The 26,656-nt window shown below is 38.5% G+C and overlaps 1 protein-coding gene across 5 annotated transcripts in view; it reads left to right on the forward strand.

Annotated features, from left to right (window-relative positions):
• KCNIP4 (potassium voltage-gated channel interacting protein 4) overlaps positions 1-26,656 on the forward strand; it is a 1,247,498-nt gene that overhangs the window by 1,065,078 nt on the left and 155,764 nt on the right. The window contains exon 2 of one of the 5 annotated variants that reach the window (XM_017866805.1): positions 23,088-23,189. The exons of the other annotated variants lie outside the window; for them this stretch is intronic. Within the exon in view, the coding sequence (XP_017722294.1) occupies positions 23,088-23,189 (102 nt within the window). The remainder of the gene's footprint in view (positions 1-23,087; positions 23,190-26,656) is intronic. 5 annotated transcript variants of the gene reach the window in all.

Consider the following 26,656-nt stretch of genomic DNA (forward strand, 5'->3'; position numbering starts at 1 on the left):
TTTTTTTTTTTTAATTTTTCCTTTCTTGGAAAGATAGAGTGAATCTCTGTTGCATGTCATACTTAAAAAATAAACATGTCCGGGCTCAGTGGCTCACATCTGTAATCCCAGGACTTTGGGAGGCCAAGGCAGGTGGATCATGAGGTCAGGAGACAGAGACCATCCTGGCTAACATGGGCTAACACGGTGAAACCCTGTCTCTACTAAAAAATACAAAAAATTAGCCGGGCATGGTGGCGGGCGCCTCTAGTCCCAACTACTCGGGAGGCTGAGGCAGGAGAATGGCCTGAACCCGGGAGGTGGAACTTGCAGTGAGCCGAGATCACACCACTGCACTCCGGACTGGGAGAGAGAGCGAGACTCTGTCTCAAAAAAAAGCAGAACATGACTGCAAACTCACTGTGTGCCCACTCTGCGTACTCATTTTGTTTGACCTTTACAATAACCTCCTGTGTTTAGTATCCTTATTCTCATTTATAAATGAGGAACTGAAGCTTAAAGAGTTAAGAAGTGCTCCCAAGGCCACACAGTAAGTGGCAAAACCAGGATTCAGAGTCTATAACCTTAACCTATATCAGTATCACCAGTGCCATTAACATTTGAATCTGATTATGTTTCGAGAAGATTCATAGATTGACACCTTATTCTTATGACAGTGCCCTCTACTTATCCCTCATTCATAATGAATTAAGATAAGATTCCAAAAACAGAGGCATTCCAGATGACTCATATGACACAATGTAGATAATGCTTTTCACAATTTAATGTGCATACAAATCACCTGAGAATCTTATTAAATGCAAATTCTGATTCAGTAGCTCAAGAGTGAGTTAGAAGATTCTGTATTGCTAGCAAGCTACTGGGTGAGGCTGATGAGACCATTAAGTACCAATGTCCTTGTTACATTTTAAATAACAAGGACTTAAAGAAAAAGAGAAAACCAGTATGAGAAGACCTGAAAAAAAGAGTTTCAACTAAACAGCAATTGAGCTTTAACATTTTCTGCTTCCTAAACTTTTTTCATGCTTATCTCACAGGACTGTTTTCTTTTCATGATTAAATTGGATAGTGCTTTGTAAAGCACTCACAAAGAAAACAAAATGGCTTATGTTGCTATCATTGTTAACACGAAGCTCAAACTTCTTCAGTTCAATGTCTCAAAGCCTACATAGATCTCATAAATATTGTTGCTATAAACACATTTATCAAATTGTCCTGCTCTGTTCTATGCACATGTGGTGCTGAGATTGTATTAAATTCAATGTGTTTGCTCAACCAGAGAATAGATAGAATCCATAACTTTCCTTACCCAGGAGATCATTTTCAAAAGCTTCCTATGAAATTTTAGCCTGAGAGCACAATATTGCTTTCTCCGGATATCTTTTCTCAATTTTATATCCTTGGGTGCTTCTTTTTTTCTTTTTATGACCTGTGAGTGTTTTAACAACTCTGTTTTCTTCAACTGATAAAGTCTGTCGATAGTGCTGGGCTCCTTCCCCACTTTCTCCAACTCTCACTAACTAGTAGCCTCAGGTGAGAAGGCCAGCAAGTATGAGCTGGCTCTGCTTTTCTGAACACCCTTGTCTCCCAGGGACAGATAGGTTTGCCAGGATCTGGCACTTCAGATAGCTTTAGTGGAGCGCTAATTGTTTTGGGAACCTTGAACAAGTCGTGATTTGTTTATGAAGAGAAGCCTGCTTCTCTTTCTCCTTTGAAATCCAACCAACAATGATGCATTCGTTAAACAGATATGTATTGAACAGTCAATGCTAGGCCTTGTGTGTGATGCTGGGGTCACAAAGATGAATGAAACATAGTTTATGGGGCGGCCTTAGTAATCCATCCTACCAGGTTAATGTACACACTCCATTAGTTTTTAGACTTCTGATCATCCCTGGGATTCCTTTCTTCCTTTATAAGTGATTCTTTTGAAGCTTACATATGACAGCACTTATAATGTGCCTTTCTCAATGTTTAGTTATAGCATATTTCTAAAATAGGTGGTCTTGGGTTTCCTAAGGAGCCCTGTATTCCATCTCATTGAGATCTGGACGAGCTGGAGAATCTGCTAGATTCAATACAGTATCACATTCTGAATGACAGAGTTAGGCACAGGATTAGCCTCCAGAGGGAGGTCATTTTAAAAATTATTTTGTTTTATGTCTAAAAAGTTCACCTTCTCTCCAGTAAAACCCTGAGATCCTTGGGGAAAGTATCGGAGCAGACTTAATGAGTCCTAAGCATCAGCAGATATTTGTAGAATGGAACTGAGTGATGCTAGCGTTTTCAGGATTAAAAATTTAGTTCCACTGTGTGTAGGATGAAGCCTAGTCAGAGTGAATTACACAGGGATCATGTTTTATTTGAAGAATATGTTCTTGGAGACCTCAAGTAGTTTAAGGTCTTAGTGGATTTTTCCGTAAGGCTAATAAGGATGGCCAGAGTTTATTTGCAAGCTTTAAGGGACATTACCTTAGCACAGTATACTAAAGAGCTCACCGTTCATTCAGCCAGCTTTGAAGTTATGAAATTCTTGACAAATGTAACAAAAACTTGTGTATCACATTATTTTTAAGTTGCAAATAGTGTAAGACTTGACTATTTATACGGTCCTATTTCAATTTTGCATACAAAATGTGGCTTCACTTTGCATAACTCAAAAGAAACCTCTTAGGCAATATTTTGGTGTGGTCAAGATAGTGGTAAGAAGATATCAGAAAACATCTACCAACTTGTCATGGCATTATTTTACTTCATCAGGACATAGCCCCTCAGCTGCTATGATAAATTTTAACATTAGATTTTCCTTGCCCAATTTCTAATAAATAAAATGTTGAGCAGCAGGCAAAGCTGCCTGTTTGCAAGGATGATATTTCACATTGTGTGCCAATCTAAAGTATTAGTTACTAAAAATCAAATTAGCGGGGAGAGCTACTCATATCCTTGTTAGGGACATTGATTTGTTGTCCCTTATTTTTCTGTTGCGCTGATAGAGAATTTAGGGTTAAAGCATTAGGGATCTTTCTGCCCACACTGTTTTAATAAATACAATTTATCCTGAGCCCACATTGATATAATTTGTAGATAACATTGGCACATCAACATGTACAGTTAAAAATATCCTAAGTATTGATCATTACATTTGATAAGTTATAAATCTGCATTTATGTTATCATTTAACTGCCAAGAATATACAAAAATCTCTTTTGCAATAAGAAATAGAGATCTTATTTTGAATCTTTAGCTATATGCTGAGGTTCCCTCAGATATTTTAGGAGAAGTTACCTAAATATCTGAGGTATTTGGTCAAGTTAAAAATAGAAACCATAAGCAGCTTTCAAAGTTGTTGTAAAAATGGGTGATAACATATGTAAAATGCCTAGTACCCTGCTTAGTCAATAGCAAGTACAAAATAATTGGTACTCGCATTGAGAAAATTGTGTAGATAGATAGATGAGAGATAGATACATAGATAGATAAGATATAGATAGATCAGTGAACATTAAGCACATCTTATAGTTTACACTTATTCACTTTTTTTTTTTTTTTTTTTTTTTTTTTTTTTTTTTTTTTTTTTTTTTTTTTTTTTTTATTGAGACTCTACTATGTCCCAGATACTTCGGTGCTAGATATAAAGCAGTAAAAGCACAAAAACCTCTGCCCTCAAGGAATTTACCATCTGGTGGAGAGAGGCCGGCAGCAAACATCTAACTAAATAAAGTGCATTGTGCATTAATAGTGATAGGTACTATGGATAAGGCTATCGAATGTCCTGATATACATGGGAAGTTACAGTTTATGCCAAGTGTCTGGATATCTTTATTAATAGTATCCCTTTCATTCATTCTTAGTGGTGTTCCAGACTGGACAATAAGTCACGTGGTTAGCTCTGTCAGTTTGCTAGGGCTATGTTGTCTGGCCAAGGTTCTTAAAAGAAACAGAATAGACTATGTATACAAAGAGAGAAAGAGAAAGAGGTTGATTTGTTATGGGAATTGGCCCACATGATTATGAAGACCAAAAAGTCTCATGAGACGCCACCTGCAAGCTGGAGAACCAGGAAAGTCAGTGGCATAATCAAGTTGGAGTCTGAAAGGGGCACTGGTGTAAGTTCTGGAGTCCAAAGTCCTGAGAACCAGGATGCTCAAGGGCAAGAGAAGATGGAAGCCCCAGCTGAGGAAGAGAAGGAACTTACCCTCCTATGCCTTCAGATTCCTGCCTTCAAAGGACTGGATGATGTCCACCCACACTGGTGAGGGTGGGTCTTCTTTGCTCAGTCTACTGATTTGAATGCTACTATCTTCTGCAAACACAGACACACCAAGAAATAATACTTGACCAGCTATCTGGGTATCCCTTAAGTCAGTCAAGTTGACGTACAAAGTTCACCATCATAGGCTGCCATAACAAAATATCACAGACTGAATGGCTTAAGCAACACAAATTACTGGCCTCAAAGTTCTGGAGTCTGGACATCCAAGATCAGAACTCCTGACAGAACTGCTAGCAGCGTCTTTCCTTCTGAGGCCTCTCTCCTTGACCTTCAGGTGGCTGCCCTCTCATAGCATCCTCACCTGGCCTTTCCTCTGGGCTTGGACATCACAGTATCTCTTTCTCTTTTAAGGACACCAATCATATTGGATTAGGGCCCCACTCTAATGGCCTCATTTTAACTTAATTACCTCTTTAAAAACATTATCTCCAAATATAATCTGAAGTACTGGGAGCTGGAACTTCACTAAATGCATGTGGTGGGGAGGGCCGGGGGGAGCGGGATACAATTTAGGCCATAACGTTAGCCAGCCTATGGGGTGAAAAAAAATGGGAATAGGAAGTCGTTTTGTGAGGACACGGTTTTAAGTAGGACTGTGAGAGAAGGCCTCACTGAGATGGTGGCACTGGAAAAAAGAACTGAAGGAGGTGAGGGAGAGATCTTGAAGATTTTTGAGAGGAGACATTTCAGGCACAGTGACCAGCAAGTGGCAAGGCAAGAAATTAAGAGAGGAAAATAGGAGAGGAGACAGATGAGATTCAGGGGCAGCGGCGGTGGGGGGAGGGGGGGTTGTGCACATGTCATTGCTCATTACAGGGAATTTAGCTGTTAGTCTCAGTGACGTGGAAAGTCATCGGTTATTCAATAGACATGTGATTAATTGAAACAAAAACTGGATAATATTTATTTTTAGTTTAGTTCTTTGTGAATGCTCAGCCTCAACTGATATTTACCTAATATTAGCAATACAGAATCTAGAACATGCCAATTTCACACAAGTAGAAATCCACTCCATGGTAGTGTGTGGTGGACTAATTTGCCTGGGATGAGTGAGTTTGGCAGTAATTAAAAAAAAAAAAACAAAAAACTACCAGTACTAATGAGAAGGCACCATAAGTAGAGCCCCCTGTCTTACATTTTGGGGATTCTGTGTGTCTGCAGTAGGGAACGAATATATGGACGTGGCTTCGTTTTATTTTCTCTGGTGTTTTTGAAAATCTATTAACTGATGTGTATATTACTTTTCCAGAGCTGCTGTAACAAATTTCCACAAACTGAATGAAAACAAGAGAAATGTATTGTCTCACAGTTTAGGAGGTCAGAAGTCTTCATCGTCTGCAGGGTAGGCTCTTTCTGGAGGCTCTGAGGGAGAACCTATTCTTGCCCCGCTCCTGGTCATTGCGGGAAATCCTTGGCATTTCTTGGCTCTTAGCTGGCTTCCCTTCAGTCTTTGCCTCTGTCCTCACATGGCCTCCTTCCCTCTCTGTGTGTCTGTCTTCTCCTTCCAGAAAGATACCAGTTACTGAGCATAGGGCGCATCCTAAACCAATATAACTTTATATGAACTAATGGCATTTGCAAAGATTCTATTTTCCAAATAAGGCCACATTCTGAAGTTCCAGATGAACACGAATTTTTGAAAGACACAATTCAAACCGGTTACAATGTCCATGTGTAAACAACCAGAGGAGGATAGAAAAGTTAAATTCCTACAGGGGCCAGGTAGCTCCTGTAAATGAGTTAAGTGAATCAAGATGAATAGCACTTGACTTGTCTCTTAGTGTTGGGGTGTGATCGGCAACAGAGGAAACTGGCAAACCCAGCATGCATGTCCTGTGCGAGAGGGGCAGCTCCTTACCAGGCCCTGCCATATAGAAATGCAAACAGAAGGTTCCCAGATCGTCCAGTTCCTCCTCAGAAGCCAGAAATCCTACGTTTTAAGTGGAATATGTGTATTTTTAGTTGTTGGTTCAGTTAATTAAAAAAAAAAAAAAATTGTGTGAGCTAAAAAGCTCCAACTCTAGCCCACCAGGAATCAGCTTGCAATATAAAAAATCTACAGTTCTTAAGAAAACCTATCTGGCATCATATTTTCCCAAAGCAGAACAGTGGTTCTGAGGTTTGGCCTCTCATTAGAATTACCTGATGCAGTTGGTCTGGAGCAATCAGGCATGGCTAATTTTTTAAAGCCACCTTGGTGATTCTGATGAGCAATCGTAGCGAAGTAATGGATATTCACAAGATTGTAAAGACTCTGCTTCTTTGACAATTCTATTTGATTTTCTTCCCAGGGGCCTGGCACTGGGTCTACCTTATAATATATCCAATAAATACTTATTGGTTAAATTAATGAACAAATACTTTTGTTGAATATAAATACGTTGTTAAAAGATGAAAATTAAATACCGTGACCCGAAAGAACTCACGAAAGGAAAGTACTATCTCACATTGAAAATTATAATGGATTATATGTTATTTCTTCTGGCATTGGAAGCATTTTGCAGAAACATTTACTTCATTCATCTCCCGACTTCCTTGAGATTAGTGTCATCTATTATTAGCCCCATTTTTCAGATGAAAAAAATTGGATCTCCTAGTGCGGCTTTCTCCTAAACCACATTATTATTTTTTAATACCACCAGGAATCTGATGGATGTCCTACTGCAAAGAGGTAGCATTTCTAGCAAAGGAATGAAAGACACCACGTTTTCAGGACTATATTCAAGACAAGATGGGTCAAGAAGCTTAACTGAAGAGGCAGAGAAGGAAATTAAAACCATGCCACAAAGTGAAACAAATTTTCTGTAGCTAAAAACTACACAATTAGACTCATCCAATAAGTGTTCCATTTTGTGGAGCCATTGTTAGTGCAGTATAGAAGTCAGAATGTCAGATCCAGGAGTTAGACAGATGAACAAGTGTTCACATTCCTGATACTGCCACTTACAAACTGTGTGCATCTCTACCTTCAATTCTTCTGCTCTAATTCGGCCTTCATAATGTTATCTGCCACAAGTGGGCCTCTTGTGAAGGTTAAATGGTATGATGCTTATAAAGTACTTGGCACATGGAAGGTTCTCTCTGTCTTATTATTGTTAGAGCATTACTTTTTAGACATTATTTGTCTGCATCTTTTCTTAGAGCAAAACCATGTTCAAGATGAAATTTAGAGGACTTTCTTGTTCTACTGCTTAATTCATTTCTTGTTCTATTGTTAATCCTTCCCCATTAGATTATAAATTTCACAAGAGCAAGGACTATGTTTGTTTTTGCCAGTGTCAAATAGGTGCTCAATCAATGTTATTGAATAAAGCATTACATGATGATATCACTCCTCTGCTAAAAAAAATCCTCCTCCATTTTCTCCTTATTTCACTCTGAGTAGAAGCCAAAGCTCTTAGAGCGGACTATGAGATTCTGCAGGATTTTATACTAAGAGAAAATAAATCGAATGAACAAAAGGAAACAACTGACTTTTTTTCCTGAAGGCAGTGGTCAGGTGATTGGCCAGTCATAAAATGAACAGAGTAGCCTAGACAATACCTAAGAATATATACTAGTTACTGTGGGTGACATTGGAGGAGAAGATTCATTATATAATGAACACTCCAACAAGAAAATGCACCTTGTAATCCCAAATCCTATTAAGAATTTGTAAATTTTATTTGTGGTCTCTTGCCATCAGAAGAATCAACCTTACTCAACTGTTGCTTGCTTTCTGATTTTAAAGGCATGATTGGCTTATCCCAAAGAAAACTTTGAAGTTAAATGCTTGATTGTTAAAAATGCTTCAACCCGGTGGCTCACACCTGTAATATCAGCACTTTGGGAGGTCGAGTTGTGCAGATCACTTGAGGTCAGGAGTTTGAGACCAGCCTGGCCAACATGGTGAAACCCCATCTCTACTAAAAATACAAAAATTAGCTCGGTGTGGTGGCGGGCACCTGTAATCCCAGCTACTTGGGAGGCTGAGGCAGGTGAATCACTTGAACCCAGGAGGCAGAGGTTGCAGTGAGCCCAGATCACATCACTGTACTCCAGCACAGGTGACAGAGCAAGACTCTGTCTCAAAAAAAAAAAAAAAAAAAAAAAGGCTGGGTGTGGTGGCTCATACCTGTAATCCAGGTACTTTGGGAGGCCAGAGTTCAAGACCAGTCTGGCCAACATGGGGAAACCTCATCTCTACTAAAAATACAAAACTTAGCCAGGCATGGTGGTAGGCACCTGTAACCCCAGCTACTTGGGAGGCTGAGGCAGGTGAATCACTTGAACCCAGGAGGCAGAGGTTGCAGTGAGCCAAGACCATGCCACTGTACTCCAGCCTGGGCAACAGAGTAAGACTCTGTAACACACACACAAAAGTAATAATAAATAAATAAATAAAACCTCAATTAAAAAATATAAAAATAAATATGGGTTATTTGTGTTAGCTTGAGGAAAAGAAATAGTACATTAGGTTTAGGTTACATTCAGAAAGATACTGCTGTCATTTTTGATAATTTCCTTTTTGTTTTGGGTGCTTACCTCATATACAGGTGAGATCAAAAAGGCAAGGTGTCTGGGTGTGGTGGTTCACACATGTAATCCCAGCACTTTGGGAAGCTGAGTGGGGAGAACTGTTTGAGCCCAGGAGTTTAAGACCAGCCTGGGCAACATCGCAAGACCCCATTTCTTAAAAAAAAAAAAAAAAAAAAAAACACTGGGGCATGGTGGTGTGTGCCTGTAGTCTCAGCTACTTGGAAGGCTGAAGCAGGAGGATCACTTGAGCCCAGGAGTTCGAGGATGCGGTAAGCTGTGATCAAGCTGCTGCACTCCAGCCTGGGCGAAAGAGCAAGATTCTGTCTCAAAACAAACAAAAAAAGCAGAGGCTCGGTGATGTTGTCACTTTTCCGAAGTCTTACAAACAAAAAGTGGCAGCACTTAGATTCAAACGAGTTCTCCTGAACCCTAAAATTCCGAATCTTTCAATCATAAATGTTAGCTTTAATGTGCTTGCAAAAACATTTTTAGTTCCTATTTCACCTTCTCTATTAGCTATTTTCAAAACACCATTTTTAAAAATGAAATTGCATTATTTACATTGTTTACAGTGCAATGAAGTATTCACTTAGTCAATGACTTACCTTAGTTTGTGAAACAGACCATACCGGTTGCTAATATTACATGACCATATAATTTACCATTTAAATAAGAACATTTTGAACATGAAAAGGGGTGCAAACTATGGGATGTTAGGACAACTCTCATAAACTGGCAGTGTCCTGGACAAACTAAGAGGTCTTGTCATCCTATTTATAAGGAACTCCAGATAATTTCCAAACCCAACACAAAGGATAGCCCTGTAGAAGTAGTTTTGGCAATTTGTTCAGAGGAGCAAGGGAAAATTGGGGTTCAATGATCAATCTTAAAAGATCCCAAGGAAAATTGATGCTTTTTCCATGTTGTTTTCTGCTAGTATTCTCTGGCTAGTTCTGCCAGTAGAGCAGAGAGGTGATATAAACAAACACACTTAGTAGCGGCTTTAGAAAGCATTACCGCTTTTGAACTTCCAGTTGTTTGCTAACATCTGCCTCAGATAACATGCAATATTATTCTGCACTCAGCTGACCAAAATTCTTCTCTAAATGTTTTGTGAAGGATACAGTCAACACCAAGTTAAAGAAGATTAAATAGGACCCTGCCTTGATTGAGAGAGAGACTGAATCAGGGGTAGAGACAGACAGAAACAGGGCAGAAAAAGAGAAAGGAGAGACACAAACAGAGATGTAGAACAGTGAGACAGAGAGAGACATCAAGCCAGAGAAACTCAGGGACAGAGAAGAGGGAGACAGAGAAACAAAGATAAAAGCAATGGCACAAAGACTAAGAAAGAGTGAGACAGAGACAGAGATAGCGAGATGGAAAGGCTGGCAGAGACAGTAGCATTAATTTTATGAGAAACAGGTAGCCACTCTAAATAGAGTCAAATTCACTCCATTTGCATTTGGCATCAGTAGATTGTTTTCAGCAAATTCAAGCACCTTCTAGCTGCCTTCTTTTGAAGCGATAGACAAACTAATTATTTTATAATCAAGCATAACAAAATAGGTCAATTAAGAAGGTCATTTTCTGCCTCCCAAGTTCAGAAAGTTACAAAATGAAATGTAGGTATTTTCCTCATATTCAGTCACGAACAATGTTGCTACTTTTCTTAAAGGTGAATGATTTGGGACTGACTGCAAGATCCAATAACAACTGCATGATTGGGCAGCAATTTTCTGCAAGAATTGTTACCAGCATATGAACCCCAAGTTATCTGGGGCCTTGTATTTTCAGGAATGAATTTGAAAATACTAAATGAATTCTGAGTGTATCTGTTTGTGTGTGTAGTCATGCTAGTATTTATGAACTGTAAGTCCACTTTAAAAATAGGCATCATAGTATTAGGTTGGGGCAAAAGTAATTGCGGTTTTTGCCATTATTTTCAACGGTAAAAATCACAATTACTTTTGCCCGAACCTAATGAATAAGTTCACATTCGCAACTACTACAAAAATATACTCCCTATTCCCAGCATCCATGACACTGGTAATGAATCAGCTTGTCACTGGTTCGAAGAAAAACACAGATGGGATCACAGTACCCCGGAAACTCCTGGTGATTTTGGTTTTGTTTTGTTTTTTGAGATGGAGTGTCACTCTATCTCACTGCAACCTCCACCTCCCGGGTTCAAGCAATTCTCCTTCCTCAACCTCCTGAGTAGCTGGGACTATGGGCATCCGCCACCATGCCTGGCTAATTTTTGTGTTTTTAGTAGATACGCAGTTTCAACATGTTGGCCAGGATGGTCTCAATCTCCTAACCATGTGATCAGTCCGCCGTGGCCTCCCAAAGTGCTAGGATTACAGGCATGAGCCACCTTGCTCAGCCCGATTTTTGTCGTAGTTATTGATTCATGGGAAGACACCAGGTCTGTGGAAACATTATTTGCCATTTTCTTCCACTAGACTTCCACAGGCTTAAAATCTCCGAAGAAAAACATTGTCTGTGTTTCAAAAGCACAAAATAGAAGCTGATCAGGACTGTGAATTAATGGAGTACGAGCCATTATTTCCAAGTCAACCCATGGGAAATAGAAGTTGTTGCTATCTGCTGTACCGCAAAAAGGAGGAAGATAAGAATAATTCTCATTATGGTGAAATTACCACTTTTATTGCCACTGTCAGTACTTGTTGAATTCATAATTCATGGCCCATCGCTCAGCACTGACACATGACATTGACATGTGATGGCATTTCTTGTATAACAGAAAAAGCAGCCAGTGAAGAATGAGCACTTGCATACACCACTACTGAGGTCTGCATGACCAGAAAAATGGAGCAATCAAGATGATGATGGCTGATGTGTTTTCAGTAACGTCAGGCATTGTGAGATAAAACCTTTTCAATCGGTAAAAACGAATGCATTTTCATTTAGTTTGAGCACATATTTACACACTTACTTTTTATTCTCTTTTTGTATTGTTTCATTTTATTGTCTTTGAAGTACTAGTATACTAGTAGTTTGGTTTGACTTCTAGATGCAGAGATATGGGAGTTGACTTAAGTTTGAATGATCTTTGAGCTCAGTGGTTTATGTAGCCAACTAATTTAAGATATTAATCTGCCCATTGTAGGTAGCAATAAACATTAACTTTAAATTAAAGTGATATGGATCACTCAAGAAATATATATTAGTACCTAATATATGTAATACACTGTATTATTGTTAATAATCGAAATAGGATGAGTTACCTTTTCATCTTATGTAGGTATTTTTGCACAAAATATCTCTAATGCAACCTTCCCTGGCCACCATATTTAAAAATATGTCTTTCCCCATCCTATTTCTTACCCGTATCCACCAACAGACATCTCTAAGCCCTATCCCTGCTTTCTCTCTGACATGCTTTATAATTTGCTATTTATTTTGTTATTTTTTCCTTCCTAACCATAGTGTAAGATTTGCTAAAATAGAAGTTTTTTGGCTGGCTCATTCAGTACATTATTGCCAGCATCTGAGACAGTTCCTAGCACATAGTTAGCACTCAACAAATGCTTTTAAATGAGTTAATTCATCAACAAACAGAATCCCCCCTCAAGGAATTCGGGATTTAGTGACAGAAACTGACAAATAAATTCTGCAGTGTCATAGGTATTGTAATAGATGTGGATGGTTAGATTCTGAACAGCAGGGATTTTTTTTTCTATGTAACCACTGTATATTTATAGTTCTACAAAGAACATCATTTATAATGCTTATAATATATATGTTATAAAGAATGCTTTTGGACAAATATTTATGAGATAAAAGTAATTAATTTTCATCTCTTTTGTATTGCTTTGTTTTATGGTCTTTAAAGTATTATGTTAGTATACTAGTAGTTTGGTTTGGACTTCTAGATGAAGAGATACAGGAGTTGACTTAATTTTGTTATTTTTTTTGAACTTCCAGTTTTTATTTTTAAACATCATTTAACAAGAAAAAACATTTCACCAAATCGAAACGAATTAGGTTGGGATTAATTTACAATAAAATAATCAACTTATAATATCAGCCCTTCATTTTGGGAACAAGGAGGCCAATAGTTCCTATTTAAACAGGCCAGAATTTGCACAATTATTTTTACCTATATTTGATGGCACAAAAAAATAAAATCTTACAACTTCCACTGACACGCCTCCCGCCCTCCGAGTAGAGTTCGATACATTGCTCTTAGGTCAGTACTCAGGTTTTAAAAATCATCTTACAATTGAAATATAATACAACTACTCTGGTAACAAGAATACTTTTAAAACAATCTCTTATAGAAAACAAATACCTTAAATAATTGTGTGGTGCATTAGACTGCTCAAAGAAACAGCAAAGATAAAAAATAATGTACAAGAATTATAGTCCCTTGTTTATAGAAACCATCCAAATAAAATATTTTCCCTAATTTTCCTTGCTTCTTATAATTGATTAGCAGAGATGAATTACAAGAAGCAGAATGCACCATTTTTTGGTTCTTGGTTGTAGCTGCCAGCTTAGGAGTTCATGACTATAAATACAAAGCAAATATGATTATACTCACAAGTTCTGGAAGGGGAAAAAAACGCGGATATCTCTCAAGTGTTTCTCTATCCTTGCTTTCAAGTCATGACAAAAAAAAATTCACAACAATTTAAAGGATGCTGAAAGACTAAACACGAGCCCACTAAAATAGAGATTAATTTTACCTATTATACTTCTATAGTAAGAATTGTAATAAGTATGATATTGTATTAAGTAACATTCTATAGCAAGCTGTGGGAGCAAATACAGCATTTAACAGATGCATTTACAAACCAGGCATGGTAGCCTTTAGACAGAACATCTTATTTTCACACTCTTGAACATGTAACCTTTAAAAAAAACCAAAAGGAATATATAATTTATGACAGCTAGCCAGGCACTTAATTTGGGGAAAGAGAAGGATTTTGAGGTAAACTAGAATTATTTTGACTTAATTTTGAATCCTCTCATTAGGCTCAGTGGTTTATGTAGGCAATTAATTTAAGATACGAATCGTTGTAGGTGGCAATAAATATTAACTTAATAAATTAATAAAAACAAAGAGTGGTTAGTCTCTGTGAGGGTAAATGTCCTACATACTAAGGCAGTTTGGAGATTGATTCACCTTCACCATCAATTTTCTTTTAGTATGATTGGCTGGGGAATTCAGTCCCACCCCCTCATTCTGTTGGTATCATCCTTAGTAGAGTGCCTTCACACACAGCTGTCTATTTAGGGGATGGCTTCGCACACCGTGAGGAAGCATAGATGTAAATTCTAAATGCATCTGCTAATTACAAGTAGCAAATCTGCACATACTGAGACAGTCATATAAGATATATAGTCTGATTTAATGCTTTCAGTAGATAGTGATTGAACGTTTTATGTAGTAAGCACTGTGCAACATACTGGGAATTCAGTAATGAATAAAAAATAAAATTTCTGATTTCATTACATGGTGGGGTATACATTTACTATCTTATGCATTTTCTACTCATCCCATCTACTTTTTGCCCCTCTATTCCTCTGCCCTGGCTTTCTTTTAAATTAATTAAATATTTTATGTATTCCATTTTAATTCCTCTACTGCAGTTTTGACTATACCTTCTTATATTATTTTTTACTGTTTCCCTTGTATCTAGAGATTTCAGCATGCCTCCTTCATTTATTGTAGACTATTTTGACTTCATATGGTACCACTTCATGTAAAATGTAAGCATCGTGCATTAAAATTCCATTGATCATTCCCCAATCTTCATGTTATTGTCAGAAATTTTACATCTACAAATGTAATAAACTCCACAATACTTTTTTGCTGTTTTACACAAAGAAAGTAGGAAAGGAAAACAGGACAATATATCTATTGACATATTTTCAATTTCCTGTGCTCTCTATTTCTACCTGTACAGTCAAGTTTCCATATTATGCCATTTAACCTCGGCCTGAGGACATTCCTTTAGCATTTCTTGGAATGCAAGGCTTTTAGCTATGAATTATCACAGGTTTATTTTATCTAAAATATCTTTATTTCAACTTCATTCTCAAAACATACATAAAATTCTGGGTTGATAGTCTCTGTATTCCCCTGAGAACTTTAAGGATTCTATTCCACTGTTTTCTGGTGTTTTGATGAAAATTATTCTTACATTATATAACCCCTGTATGTACGGGTCATTTTCTTCTCTTTTCTTTTTAAAGCCTTTTTTCATTTTTGATTTTCAGCATTTTGCCTACAGCTATGTGTGATTCTTCTTTTATTTATCTTCCTTTGGTTCAACAGGTTTCATCTGTGTTTTAAAACACATATGGAATATTTTGGTCATTATTGCTTCAAAATTTTATCTCACCTGTCATTATGTTCTTTATACGTATGTTGGACTTCTTGATATGATGCACAGATGAGTAAAGATCTCTTTATTTTTAAATCTTTTTCTATTATTCAGATTTCTTCCTTTTCATCTCTATTCAAGCTCATAATCCTTTCTTCAGTAGCTCTCAGTCTACTCTTAAGTCCATCTAATGAAGTTTTCCTTTTAGAATTTTCTTTTTATTTATGGAATTTTCATTTAGTTCCCTTTTGTAGTTTAATTTCTCTTCTGAATTTTTTATTTCTCTACTTATTATAACTATCTTTAACATCATTTCTTACAAATTACAACATCTGTGCTATCTAATGTCTGTTTTTATTGACTCCTCTTTTTTCCTGATTATGCGTCACATTTGTTCTGCTTTCTCACATGTCTAGTAATTTTTTTATAGTTCAAGAGATGTTATTAGGATACATCGTAAGGAGTTTGGATCATGTTACCTTCCTTTAAAATATATTGAATATTGTTTAGAAGCATTCCACAGTTCGGCAGCTCTTTTTGGTCTTTCTAGCTTTAGACCTATTCTTTGATAGGATTGGTCAACTTTAGTGATTACTTCAGTGATACACTGTGGCCCTTACTCTAGGAAATTATCCTTACTCCCAAAATGGTTTTTCTGAGTTCTCAGGGCAATGCCAGAGGTGCTCAGTGAAGGTTTTTTTGGAAGGCTGGCAGGGCTAGAACTCCAACACCTTGCAGCATTCCAGCTCTACATGGCTTGTGTTATTTCATTCCATTCTCAGGCCTGCCTGCTAAGCATTATAAAGCCTTACCCTGAGCATTTATATCCTAGCCCTTAGTCAATAACCCACATTTAATTTCACAGAAATTTCCCACCCACCAGCTACCCGCAGAATACACACACATACGTCAATTCTCTCTTTGCCCTGGCCTACAAATTCCAGCCACTTCAGGAGCCTGGAACTCTAATCTCTGCCACTTCAGCTCAGTGACTGTGAGCTCCACCTCCCTGAACTATGGAAGGAACATGTCACGAGGCAGGGAGAGCCAGGGCAGTTGTGAAGCACATGTCTGGGGTTTTTCTTCTCTCAAGCATCACAGTTCTACATTGCTTATTGTTTGATTCTTGGAAAGAGTTGCCTCATGTAGCTTGTCCAGTTATATATTTCCTTACAGTGGTATAGAATATCCAGTAACAATGTGGTGATTCTTCAAGGATCTAGAACTAGAAATACCATTTGACCCAGCCATCCCATTACTGGATATATATCCAAAGGATTAGAAATCATGCTGCTATAAAGACACATGCACACGTATGTTTATTGCAGCACTATTCACAATAGCAAAGACTTGGAACCAACCCAGATGTCCATCAGTGACAGATTGGATTAAGAAAATGTGGCACATATACACCATGGAATACTATGAAGCCATAAAAAAAGGATGAGTTCATGTCCTTTGTAGGGACATGGATGCAGCTGGAAACCATCATTCTCAGCAAACTAACACAGGAACAGAAAACCAAACACCGCATGTTCTCACTCATAGGTGGGAATTGAACAATGAGATCACTTGGACGCATGAAGGGGAACATCACACACTGGGGCCTATTGTTGGGAGGGGGTAGTGGGGAGGGATAGCATTAGGAGATATACCTAATGTTAATGACGAGTTAATGGGTGCAGCACACACCAACATGGCACATGTATACATATGTAACAAACCTGCACGTTGTGCACATGTACCCTAGAACTTAAAGTATAATCATAATAATAAAAGAATATCCAATAACATTTATTCTGTAAAGGCTAGAAGTAGACATCTTCCATCTTCCATTTCAGTAGGGAAGACGTGTTAAATATGTAATTGTATCATGAATTGTTTTAATTATACTTGCTATGAAGGAGAAACATAGAAAACTATGGGCATCTATAGTAACTGTTCATAATCTAGTTTGGTTTGCCCTATAAGGTTTCCCTCAAAAGTGATCATTGAACTGAAATCTCAGGGATGAACAGGCATTAACTAGATGAAGAGAAAGTAAAGTAAAAGTTTAGATACAGATAACAGCATGTGAAAAGGATCCGAGACAGCCAGGAATATGGTATACTCAAATAAGTGAAATAAAATGAGTATCTAATATTTGTTTGGACTGCATTATGTGGCTGTCACTGTGCTAAATGCTTTATATATTATTTCATCTGATCCTAACTTTTTGAAGTTGATAGTGTAACCTGCCCTTTGGGTTCATTTTGCCTGCTGCCCAGATAGAGCTGATTTATGAAGACAAATAAATTGCAATAAAAAGTTTAATTCATACCGAGCCGGCTGAGCCAGAGACCCAGAGTTTTTAATTCCTCAAATCAGCCTCCTTGAAAATTCAGAGGCCAGGGTTTTTCAAGGATAGTTGGTGGACAATGGAAAGTGTGCTGCCGATTGGTTGGGGATGCAATCCTAGGGGTATGGAAAATGGTCCTCATTCTGAGTTGGCGTCTGGGTGGGGTCACAGGACTGGTTGGCAGGTCTGGGTGAAGCTGTTCATTGTCAGAAATGCAAAAACCTGAAAAGACATCTCAAAAAGCCAATCTTAGATTCTACAATAGTGATGTTATCTGCAGGAGTAATTGGGGAAGTTATGACTCTCATGACCTCGAGAATAACGGCTGGTAATAGCTTATGGCTACACCTTAGCAGAATTCAGGCTCCTCTCATCCTCCTAACCTGGTGGTCTTTCATTAGCTTTACAAAGGCAGTTTAGTTTTGGGGAAGGGCTATTATCATTTAAACTATAAGCTAAATTTCTCCCAAAGTTAGCTTGGGAAGCAGGAGAGGGAGGAGGTCCTTCTTCTCTTAGGCAAGTTGGAGACACAAGAGGGAAAGTTGGCCAGAGGAAGGTGTGTTTGAACTGAGTTTTAAAGGCCTCATGGGGCTGGGCACAGTAGCTCACGCCTGTAAACCTGGCACTTTGGCAGGCCAAGGTGGGTGGATCACTTGAGGTCAGGAGTTTGAAACCAGACTGTCTCTACTAAAAATGCAAAAATTAGCCAGTCATCATGGCATGCACCTGTAATCCCAGCTACTCACGAGGCTGAGGCAAGAGAATTGCTTGAACCTGGAGGTTGCAGTGAACTGAGATCGTGCCACTGCACTCTGGCCTGGGCAACAGAGTGAGACTCTGTTTCAAAATCTAAAAAAAAGACAGCACAGAAGTTGAGAATTGGTGAACAGCTGACAAGACTGAGGGAACAGCACATACCCTGGCATGGAGGTTTGAAATGGCATAAAGGGGAGGAGCAGAATGCCTGTGTGGGGAGCTAAAGTAAGACCCTCATGTCCTAGAGGAGTTTACAAAGGAGAGGGTAGTTAGATGGCTGCATCCTTCCAGAAATGGAAAACAGAAGCAAAATATAGGGTGTGTTTTATGTAAACCAGATTTATTTTACAAGTTTAAAAGAAGGGGAACATCACACAGAGGGGCCTGTCAGGGGTGGGGGTCAAGGGAAGGGAGATATTAAGGACGTTTATAAAATTTTTGTCACCCGACTCTACACACACATGTGGAGCTTAAAACCTAGATGACGGCTTGATAGGTGCAGCAAACCACCATGGCATATGTATGCCTATGTAACAAACCTGCACGTTCTGCACATGTATCCCAGAACTTAAAGGAAAATTAAAAGAAAGCTTACTTAGATATTAATCTAGGAAATGAATCAAGTCTTCTTTAGACATCCAAAGTGAATTTATTTTACTCATTTGCCAGACATTTATTGACCTTCTGTTACGTGCCAGACCCTCAATCAGCAGTTGAACAAGACATTTCATACCACATAGGTATTAAGAACAGAGGAGGGCCTGTTTTGTGAGTTCTAGCAAGAAGGGTGGTGTGGCCAATAGTGGATGGCCCAGAAAACAGGGAGAGTGGCTGCAAATGCTGTCAGAGACTCAGGCAGGGCCAGATCATACTTGCCATCCTTGATAGAAAAATAACATGAAGCTTTTAGAGGGCTTTTAATCAGAGGAATGATCTTATTTACATTGTGTATTTACTACTTCATTTTGTCATCCCACTCTACACACACACAAGAGTTTTAGCCCGTGGACACTGTTGGTGGGTACAAGAGGCCGAAAGGAAACTAAATCAGAAGGCCTGTGGTCAGGACTTTTTTATAATTCCAAGATAAGAATTAGAAAAGGAACAAGTCATACATTTGCCAGATTCATGTTATAAAGATGGTAGAACCTTGATTTAAATTGGTTTCTGTGCTGATGCTTTATATTTGACACCTTCCATGCTGATCTGGGGGAGGCTAGTTACCTATTAACATGACATCCAACCGTCTGAGACCTCAGGGTGGGTAAATTGATGCTAACTTGGATAGTTGGCTCCTGACATCGCATTAGGAGATATACCTAATGTTAATGACGAGTTAATGGGTGCAGCACACACCAACATGGCACATGTATACATATGTAACAAACCTGCACGTTGTGCACATGTACCCTAGAACTTAAAGTATAATCATAATAATAAAAGAATATCCAATAACATTTATTCTGTAAAGGCTAGAAGTAGACATCTTCCATCTTCCATTTCAGTAGGGAAGACGTGTTAAATATGTAATTGTATCATGAATTGTTTTAATTATACTTGCTATGAAGGAGAAACATAGAAAACTATGGGCATCTATAGTAACTGTTCATAATCTAGTTTGGTTTGCCCTATAAGGTTTCCCTCAAAAGTGATCATTGAACTGAAATCTCAGGGATGAACAGGCATTAACTAGATGAAGAGAAAGTAAAGTAAAAGTTTAGATACAGATAACAGCATGTGAAAAGGATCCGAGACAGCCAGGAATATGGTATACTCAAATAAGTGAAATAAAATGAGTATCTAATATTTGTTTGGACTGCATTATGTGGCTGTCACTGTGCTAAATGCTTTATATATTATTTCATCTGATCCTAACTTTTGAAGTTGATAGTGTAACCTGCCCTTTGGGTTCATTTTGCCTGCTGCCCAGATAGAGCTGATTTATGAAGACAAATAAATTGCAATAAAAGTTTAATTCATACCGAGCCGGCTGAGCCAGAGACCCAGAGTTTTAATTCCTCAAATCAGCCTCCTTGAAAATTCAGAGGCCAGGGTTTTCAAGGATAGTTGGTGGACAATGGAAAGTGTGCTGCCGATTGGTTGGGGATGCAATCCTAGGGGTATGGAAAATGGTCCTCATTCTGAGTTGGCGTCTGGGTGGGGTCACAGGACTGGTTGGCAGGTCTGGGTGAAGCTGTTCATTGTCAGAAATGCAAAACCTGAAAAGACATCTCAAAAGCCAATCTTAGATTCTACAATAGTGATGTTATCTGCAGGAGTAATTGGGGAAGTTATGACTCTCATGACCTCGAGAATAACGGCTGGTAATAGCTTATGGCTACACCTTAGCAGAATTCAGGCTCCTCTCATCCTCCTAACCTGGTGGTCTTTCATTAGCTTTACAAAGGCAGTTTAGTTTTGGGGAAGGGCTATTATCATTTAAACTATAAGCTAAATTTCTCCCAAAGTTAGCTTGGGAAGCAGGAGAGGGAGGAGGTCCTTCTTCTCTTAGGCAAGTTGGAGACACAAGAGGGAAAGTTGGCCAGAGGAAGGTGTGTTTGAACTGAGTTTTAAAGGCCTCATGGGGCTGGGCACAGTAGCTCACGCCTGTAAACCTGGCACTTTGGCAGGCCAAGGTGGGTGGATCACTTGAGGTCAGGAGTTTGAAACCAGACTGTCTCTACTAAAATGCAAAATTAGCCAGTCATCATGGCATGCACCTGTAATCCCAGCTACTCACGAGGCTGAGGCAAGAGAATTGCTTGAACCTGGAGGTTGCAGTGAACTGAGATCGTGCCACTGCACTCTGGCCTGGGCAACAGAGTGAGACTCTGTTTCAAAATCTAAAAAAAAGACAGCACAGAAGTTGAGAATTGGTGAACAGCTGACAAGACTGAGGGAACAGCACATACCCTGGCATGGAGGTTTGAAATGGCATAAAGGGGAGGAGCAGAATGCCTGTGTGGGGAGCTAAAGTAAGACCCTCATGTCCTAGAGGAGTTTACAAAGGAGAGGGTAGTTAGATGGCTGCATCCTTCCAGAAATGGAAAACAGAAGCAAAATATAGGGTGTGTTTTATGTAAACCAGATTTATTTTACAAGTTTAAAAGAAGGGGAACATCACACAGAGGGGCCTGTCAGGGGTGGGGTCAAGGGAAGGGAGATATTAAGGACGTTTATAAAATTTTGTCACCCGACTCTACACACACATGTGGAGCTTAAAACCTAGATGACGGCTTGATAGGTGCAGCAAACCACCATGGCATATGTATGCCTATGTAACAAACCTGCACGTTCTGCACATGTATCCCAGAACTTAAAGGAAAATTAAAAGAAAGCTTACTTAGATATTAATCTAGGAAATGAATCAAGTCTTCTTTAGACATCCAAAGTGAATTTATTTTACTCATTTGCCAGACATTTATTGACCTTCTGTTACGTGCCAGACCCTCAATCAGCAGTTGAACAAGACATTTCATACCACATAGGTATTAAGAACAGAGGAGGGCCTGTTTTGTGAGTTCTAGCAAGAAGGGTGGTGTGGCCAATAGTGGATGGCCCAGAAAACAGGGAGAGTGGCTGCAAATGCTGTCAGAGACTCAGGCAGGGCCAGATCATACTTGCCATCCTTGATAGAAAATAACATGAAGCTTTTAGAGGGCTTTTAATCAGAGGAATGATCTTATTTACATTGTGTATTTACTACTTCATTTTGTCATCCCACTCTACACACACACAAGAGTTTTAGCCCGTGGACACTGTTGGTGGGTACAAGAGGCCGAAAGGAAACTAAATCAGAAGGCCTGTGGTCAGGACTTTTTTATAATTCCAAGATAAGAATTAGAAAAGGAACAAGTCATACATTTGCCAGATTCATGTTATAAAGATGGTAGAACCTTGATTTAAATTGGTTTCTGTGCTGATGCTTTATATTTGACACCTTCCATGCTGATCTGGGGAGGCTAGTTACCTATTAACATGACATCCAACCGTCTGAGACCTCAGGGTGGGTAAATTGATGCTAACTTGGATAGTTGGCTCCTGACATCAAAAGTTGTTTCAGCAGTTTGCAAGCTCACCCATCCAACCGCTTTTGATTTTTCTTGAGTCCTCTCCAGGTATCTGCTGTCACACATACTGCTCTATTTCTGGGTTAATGTTTGACAAGCTTGCCTTGCTTCTTCCAGAATTACTGTGTTTGAAAAAGTTCCATTCATTAGTGTCCACATATAAAAACTGGGAACGATTGTCACATCTCTGGCCATATCAGTATATGCTAATGAAGCTGCATATTAAGGACATTTGTTTTCTCATTTTCAGGAAGGCAAAGGTACTAACAGGTGACTGTGGTGTGAATGACTGATGTGAAGTGTCTATCTGTGCTCTAATCAAAGATGGGGAGCAATAACAGAAAATTGTCATGTGGGCCCTTAGTGCTGGTTTGAATACTGAAATTTCAATCCAGTTAACTCTTCTAGTGATACTGGTTTTATCCCTAACCTAAGGGCCAAAAAAAAAAAAAAAAAAAAAAAAAAAAACCACCAGATTTTTTTTGATGGCTTTTTTTAATCTTTTGCTATTCAATAGATACATTTTGTGATTCTGCTTTCACTTGTTCATCATTACCTTCAAAACAATATTTAGAAATAAAAACAAAACTAAATGAGAAGAAAACAAACTTTCCTTTTTTTCCTTCCGGGGTCCCAACCCACTGCCTGTGATTGCCTGAGTGGATGGCTGCATCCCTGATCCTTCCTGCCTGGCTTCTCTGATAAACCCCGCAGCACGTCCCGTTTCTTTCTGCAGACAGCATTAACAGAACTGATCCTGTATCTTCTAGGTTTCCTCTACGCTCAGAACAGCACCAAGCGCAGCATTAAAGAGCGGCTCATGAAGCTCTTGCCCTGCTCAGCTGCCAAAACGTCGTCTCCTGCTATTCAAAGCAAGTTTGTTTTTTTGGTTTTTTTTTCCTCTGAAATTCTTGTTTTGTTTCTTTAGGCCTGCATGCATTGCAGTTCTCTGCTTCTACAAAGAATCAATATATTATATTCTACAAAAGCAACTCTATTGATGCATTCGTGTCTCCCTAAATACCCAGGAGAACATTTGGGCTATTAGGAGTCATTTTCCATTTGGCAGACTGACAGCACAGTCTTAGTGACAGGAGTCTGTCCTGCAAAACACTGGGACATTTTTGTTTGATGTGAGGGATGGGGACTAGACTCAAGTAACTGTAGGAATTCCTATTGCTTGCCTTGTTAGCAAAGCAGCTGGACACTTTAACCATATTACCTTGTTCATTGTTTGACTCTCATTGACTGGGTCTGTAATTTAGACACTGCCAAAATTCAGAAATATCACTAGATTAGAAAAAATATTACAAAGGGTCAAACATTTAAATAAATGTGACTTTTCTTCTTTGCTCATTCTCTCCTTGTATCAGTCAAGATTCTGTAGAAAAACAGAACCAACACATACGTGCATACACAAACATATACATATAATATACATACATACACATGCATATACACACACGTACATATGCGTATATGCAAACATATGTAAAGAGATTTATTTGAAGGAATTGGCTCACACCATTAGGGGGGCTGGCATGTCTGAAATTCATAGAATATGCTGGCAGCTGGAAGCTCAGGAAGGATTTCTTTAGGAAGCCTCAACTGATTAGGTGAGGCGCACCTACATTATTCAGGGTAATCTATGCTTAACTTAATGTCAACTGATTATAGATGTTAAGCATATCGACAAAATACCTTCACAAGCAACACTTAGATTAGGGTTTGATTAAATAACTGTGTACTGTAGGCTAGCCAACTTGACAGGTAAGGTTAACCATCACATTCTCCATCTTCTCTTTCTCTCCAAATTTGTGGCATTCTTAAAGAGTAGAAAATAGAGGATATTTAAGGGAAGTCCTCAATTTATTTTATAAAGATGCTATATAACTTAGAATATACATTTACAAATATTCTCTGTGTACAAACATCCTTTATACACAATTTTTTTCAAGCATCAAACAGCTCTTCGAATCAGAGAAGGTGGTATTCTTTGCTAGTGAGAAAATGGAACATTAAAAATCTAGGTGGAATTCCCTAGGTATTGGGGCTATAACCCACATCTCCACCTACTCTCTTTTTATAATGCTACAACATTTTGTAGGAACTCATGGATTCAATTAGTGATTTTAAAATATGAATGCCCTAAAATGTCATGGGTCTCCACAACACAAATGAGAAAATACGGAAAGAACCACAAACAACATGATACATTCAATGAAAAGTGCCAGAATAGAATAGCAATTTGTGTCAATGGCACTGACCAAAGGTGATATATCATCATAATAAGATTTAATTAATTCACTTATTCATTCAACAAATGTTTATTATATGTCACTGCCTACTTCTTGTGCTGGGAGATGGAGCAGTGAATAAAACAGATTAAAAACCAAACCAAAACAAAAAAAGCTCTTCTACCGGAGTTTACATTATATTCTGCGGGGAGAGGAGGCAGAACTAAATAACTTTTATTAGTAATAATCCCATGCACATACAAAAATTAAAATTACAGTTTAGATACAGTGCCCTGATTTTTTTTTCTTTCATTGCACACACACACACACACCATCTCACAAATAAAACATAACATCATCAGCAACCTGGAAGACTATAATCTAGAAAAATGCCAGAGCCCTAATCCTACGTGATATTGAAGCTGCAGGTGCTTTTATTGCCACTATTCCTCAGAGATTGTTGGTTATTAGAGCCATCGCTTTTCTCCTTTCAGGTTGGAATCAAAATTGCCAATTTATCAGATATTTGCTGAAAATATAGTCATTGGTACCATGTAGACAGGTAAAATGTAACTTTCAAATGGATCTCTGTATTCACATAGAGAAGCAGAAAATTGTCATGTCTTGTTAGCACTCTTTGTGCACCAGTGTCTGATAAAGCCATGCCCCCAAATAAATGTGCACAGAGGATACAATGCAATTTTCAACTAACTGTGAGGGAATAGGATGTGTTGAGAGGGAAAAAAATAGAAAATACTAAAAAAGAGATCAGAATGACTTTAAGTACTAATGGGAATGTATAGAACTGGCTGATACTGAACCGATGCTAGACTTAGCTCATGATTTGTGGACCCCATAAGACTCCTGCCTTCTCCTCTTCATCTTTTGCCTTCTCCTCCAGGGTTGGAAAGGTGAATGGTTTATTTATCATGTTTGCAAAAGTCTCTCATGTTCAGGACAGTCAATCCGAAAAGTGCAAAGAAAGATAAGAACACACATGTCCACACCACACACACACAATCTGCTACCTTGAAGTAACTACAAATAACTAGTAATATCTTTTTTACCACCAATGTATATGTACTGATGATATCATATCAATACCAAATTTTTATTATTTCATTTACATGGTATACTTTCATAAATATCAACCCTGCTATTAAAACTTTTTGTAAAATCATTTTAATGGTAAGCATAATACTACATTCCATAGCGCTAGTATATTGTATTTGACCCCATTCTCTGGCTTTGGATATTTAAATTTTTCCCCTTTTTACCTCCCACTCTCAGTATAAATAGCACTATGATAAATGACTCTGTGTATATAGCTATGCTTTTAAAATGACTTTCCCCTAAACTTTGAATTATTGGATAAAAGAACTGATTTATCAGAATGTAAGCTTCCCAATGTGTATTACAAAATTTTTACACAAATTGGCCTTTCAAATGTTTTTTAGCAAAGCATACATATTTCTTCCTGAGTTCTTTTGTTATTTAGGCATGATACTCTTAATATTTGGAAATTTTATACCTTTTATAGTCATGTGTTAAATACCGATTTAAACTATTCTGGTGTTTGTGCCTCAAATGAAAACATTAAAAGAAGCAGCATATGACAAAGATTTTCTGCATGAAGAACCATAGACATTCTTAAATGTTTGAAAATTAAATGTATTTCTCATTTTTAAAATGTCAAAGGCAAAACTTATAAGTCCCAAACTACCGTGTTGAACCACATATCTTGACTTTGATGTTTGAGAAGACTGTCAGACAAATATCAAAAAGCACCACTGTGGCCGGGCGCAGTGGCTCAAGCCTGTAATCCCAGCACTTTGGGAGGCCGAGACGGGTGGATCACGAGGTCAGGAGATTGAGACCACCCTGGTCTACACAGTGAAACCCCGTCCCTACTAGAAAATACAAAAAACTAGCCGGGCGAGGTGGCGGGCGCCTGTAGTCCCAGCTACTCGGGAGGCTGAGGAAGGAGAATGGCGTAAACCCGGAAGGCAGAGCTTGCAGTGAGCCGAGATCGCGCCACTGCACTCCAGCCCGGGCAACAGAGCGAGACTCCGTCTCAAAAAAAAAAAAAAAAAAGCACCACT

Source organism: Rhinopithecus bieti, unplaced genomic scaffold (assembly GCF_001698545.2).
Source record: "Rhinopithecus bieti isolate Rb0 unplaced genomic scaffold, ASM169854v2 scaffold_1599, whole genome shotgun sequence".
In the NCBI taxonomy this organism is placed as follows: Eukaryota; Metazoa; Chordata; class Mammalia; order Primates; family Cercopithecidae; genus Rhinopithecus; species Rhinopithecus bieti.